At 65.2% G+C, this 1,314-nt stretch overlaps 1 protein-coding gene across 1 annotated transcript in view; it reads left to right on the top strand.

Annotated features, from left to right (window-relative positions):
• Positions 1-203: 203 nt before the first annotated feature.
• PHF23 (PHD finger protein 23) overlaps positions 204-1,314 on the top strand; it is a 4,392-nt gene continuing 3,281 nt past the window's right edge. The window contains exon 1 of the mRNA XM_006922296.3: positions 204-440. Coding sequence (XP_006922358.1) covers positions 407-440 — 34 coding nt within the window. The 5' untranslated portion in view covers positions 204-406. The remainder of the gene's footprint in view (positions 441-1,314) is intronic.

Here is a 1,314-nt window from a genome sequence, read left to right as displayed (position 1 = left end):
CTCCCCGCCACTCCCCGGGGGAGGGGAGCGGTTTAGTGCGCCTGCGCCAATCCATGGCTTGCTGGGAACTGAAGTTTCAAATGTTTATGCAGTCCCTTTTCCGCTCTCCCCAGACGGACTACAAGCCCCTTGATGCACTGCGCGTCGGCGCCCGCGAAGGGAGGAGGGAGAGGGGAGGAGGAGGGAGCAGGCGGCCGGCGGCGCGGGGGGGAGGGGGCCCGGTCCGGGAGTGCGGGAGGCAGTGGTAGAGGGAGGTGGCGGCAGCGGCTAGCGGATTCAAGTCTCAGCCGGGCCGAGGCAGACACCTCTGTGGAGCGAAGCAGTAGAAGCAGCGAACATCAGAGGCGGCACCGGGATCCCCGGCTCAGGGGAGGGGGGCGCCGGACCGGGAGGAGGGAAGGGGGCGATGCTGGAAGCCATGGCGGAGCCCAGTCCCGAAGGTGAGCTCTCGACCGGCACAGAGCGCGGAGACGGCGGGGGGTGGGAGAGGAATCAATTGATAAACTTGGAGGTCGAGCCACGGATCCCAGCAAGGGAGCGCCGAGAGGGGGTTGGGGGTCTTCCCCTGGAGGTCGGAGAGCGACGAGTTGAGAGATCTTGGAGAAAGAGAGGGTTGGGAGACTGGGCTGGGGGTAGTCGGAGATCCGACGCTGTGTGTGTGTGGGGGTGGGGTGGGGGAGTGGGAGCTGGAAACACAGAGCTCGGGGGGTTAGGGGCCGAAAGGGCCTCCGGCAGGTTGGGGCCCTGAAACTGGGAGGCTGGGGAAATCTGGGGGTCGGAGAGTTGTTGAGGAGGGAGGAGGTAGAAGAGAACTGAGTGAGGAGCCCGGTAGTTCGCCGAGGTGGAGCAGTTTGTATCGGGGAGCTCTCCGGTAGTTGCCGCCGGAGATTGTTGGAGGGGTGGGCAGATAGTTGTGGGAGAGGAGAGTGTCTGGGTATTGTCTGTGGTAGAGGGACCTGTACCGGAGGTAGTTGTGGGGAAGAGAGCCGGGAAGCGAGGAGAGCTGGGTAGTTGTAGGGGCGGTGGGGCGAGGTGGGGGTTAAGACCAGCGAGTTGTGGGGTGGGGGTGGGGGAGTTGGTCGGCAAGGGTTAGAGCCTGGGAGTTGTGGAGGGTGAGGAGGCGGCGGCGGCAGCAGTAGGGGGGGTTGCCGTGGAATAAGAAGCTGGTTGGGGGGCTAGAGTTTAGGGGTCTGTAACCTAGTGACTTGGTGAATACGGGGGCAGAAGTAGGGTGGCTGCCGGAGAGAGCTCAGAACTGGGCCCGGGGGGCCCGGCGGGGAGCCCGAGAAGCTCGCGACGGGGAGGGGCCAAAGC

Source organism: Pteropus alecto, unplaced genomic scaffold (assembly GCF_000325575.1).
Source record: "Pteropus alecto unplaced genomic scaffold, ASM32557v1 scaffold398, whole genome shotgun sequence".
In the NCBI taxonomy this organism is placed as follows: domain Eukaryota; kingdom Metazoa; phylum Chordata; class Mammalia; order Chiroptera; family Pteropodidae; genus Pteropus; species Pteropus alecto.
This window is presented reverse-complemented; position numbering and strand designations above follow the sequence as displayed.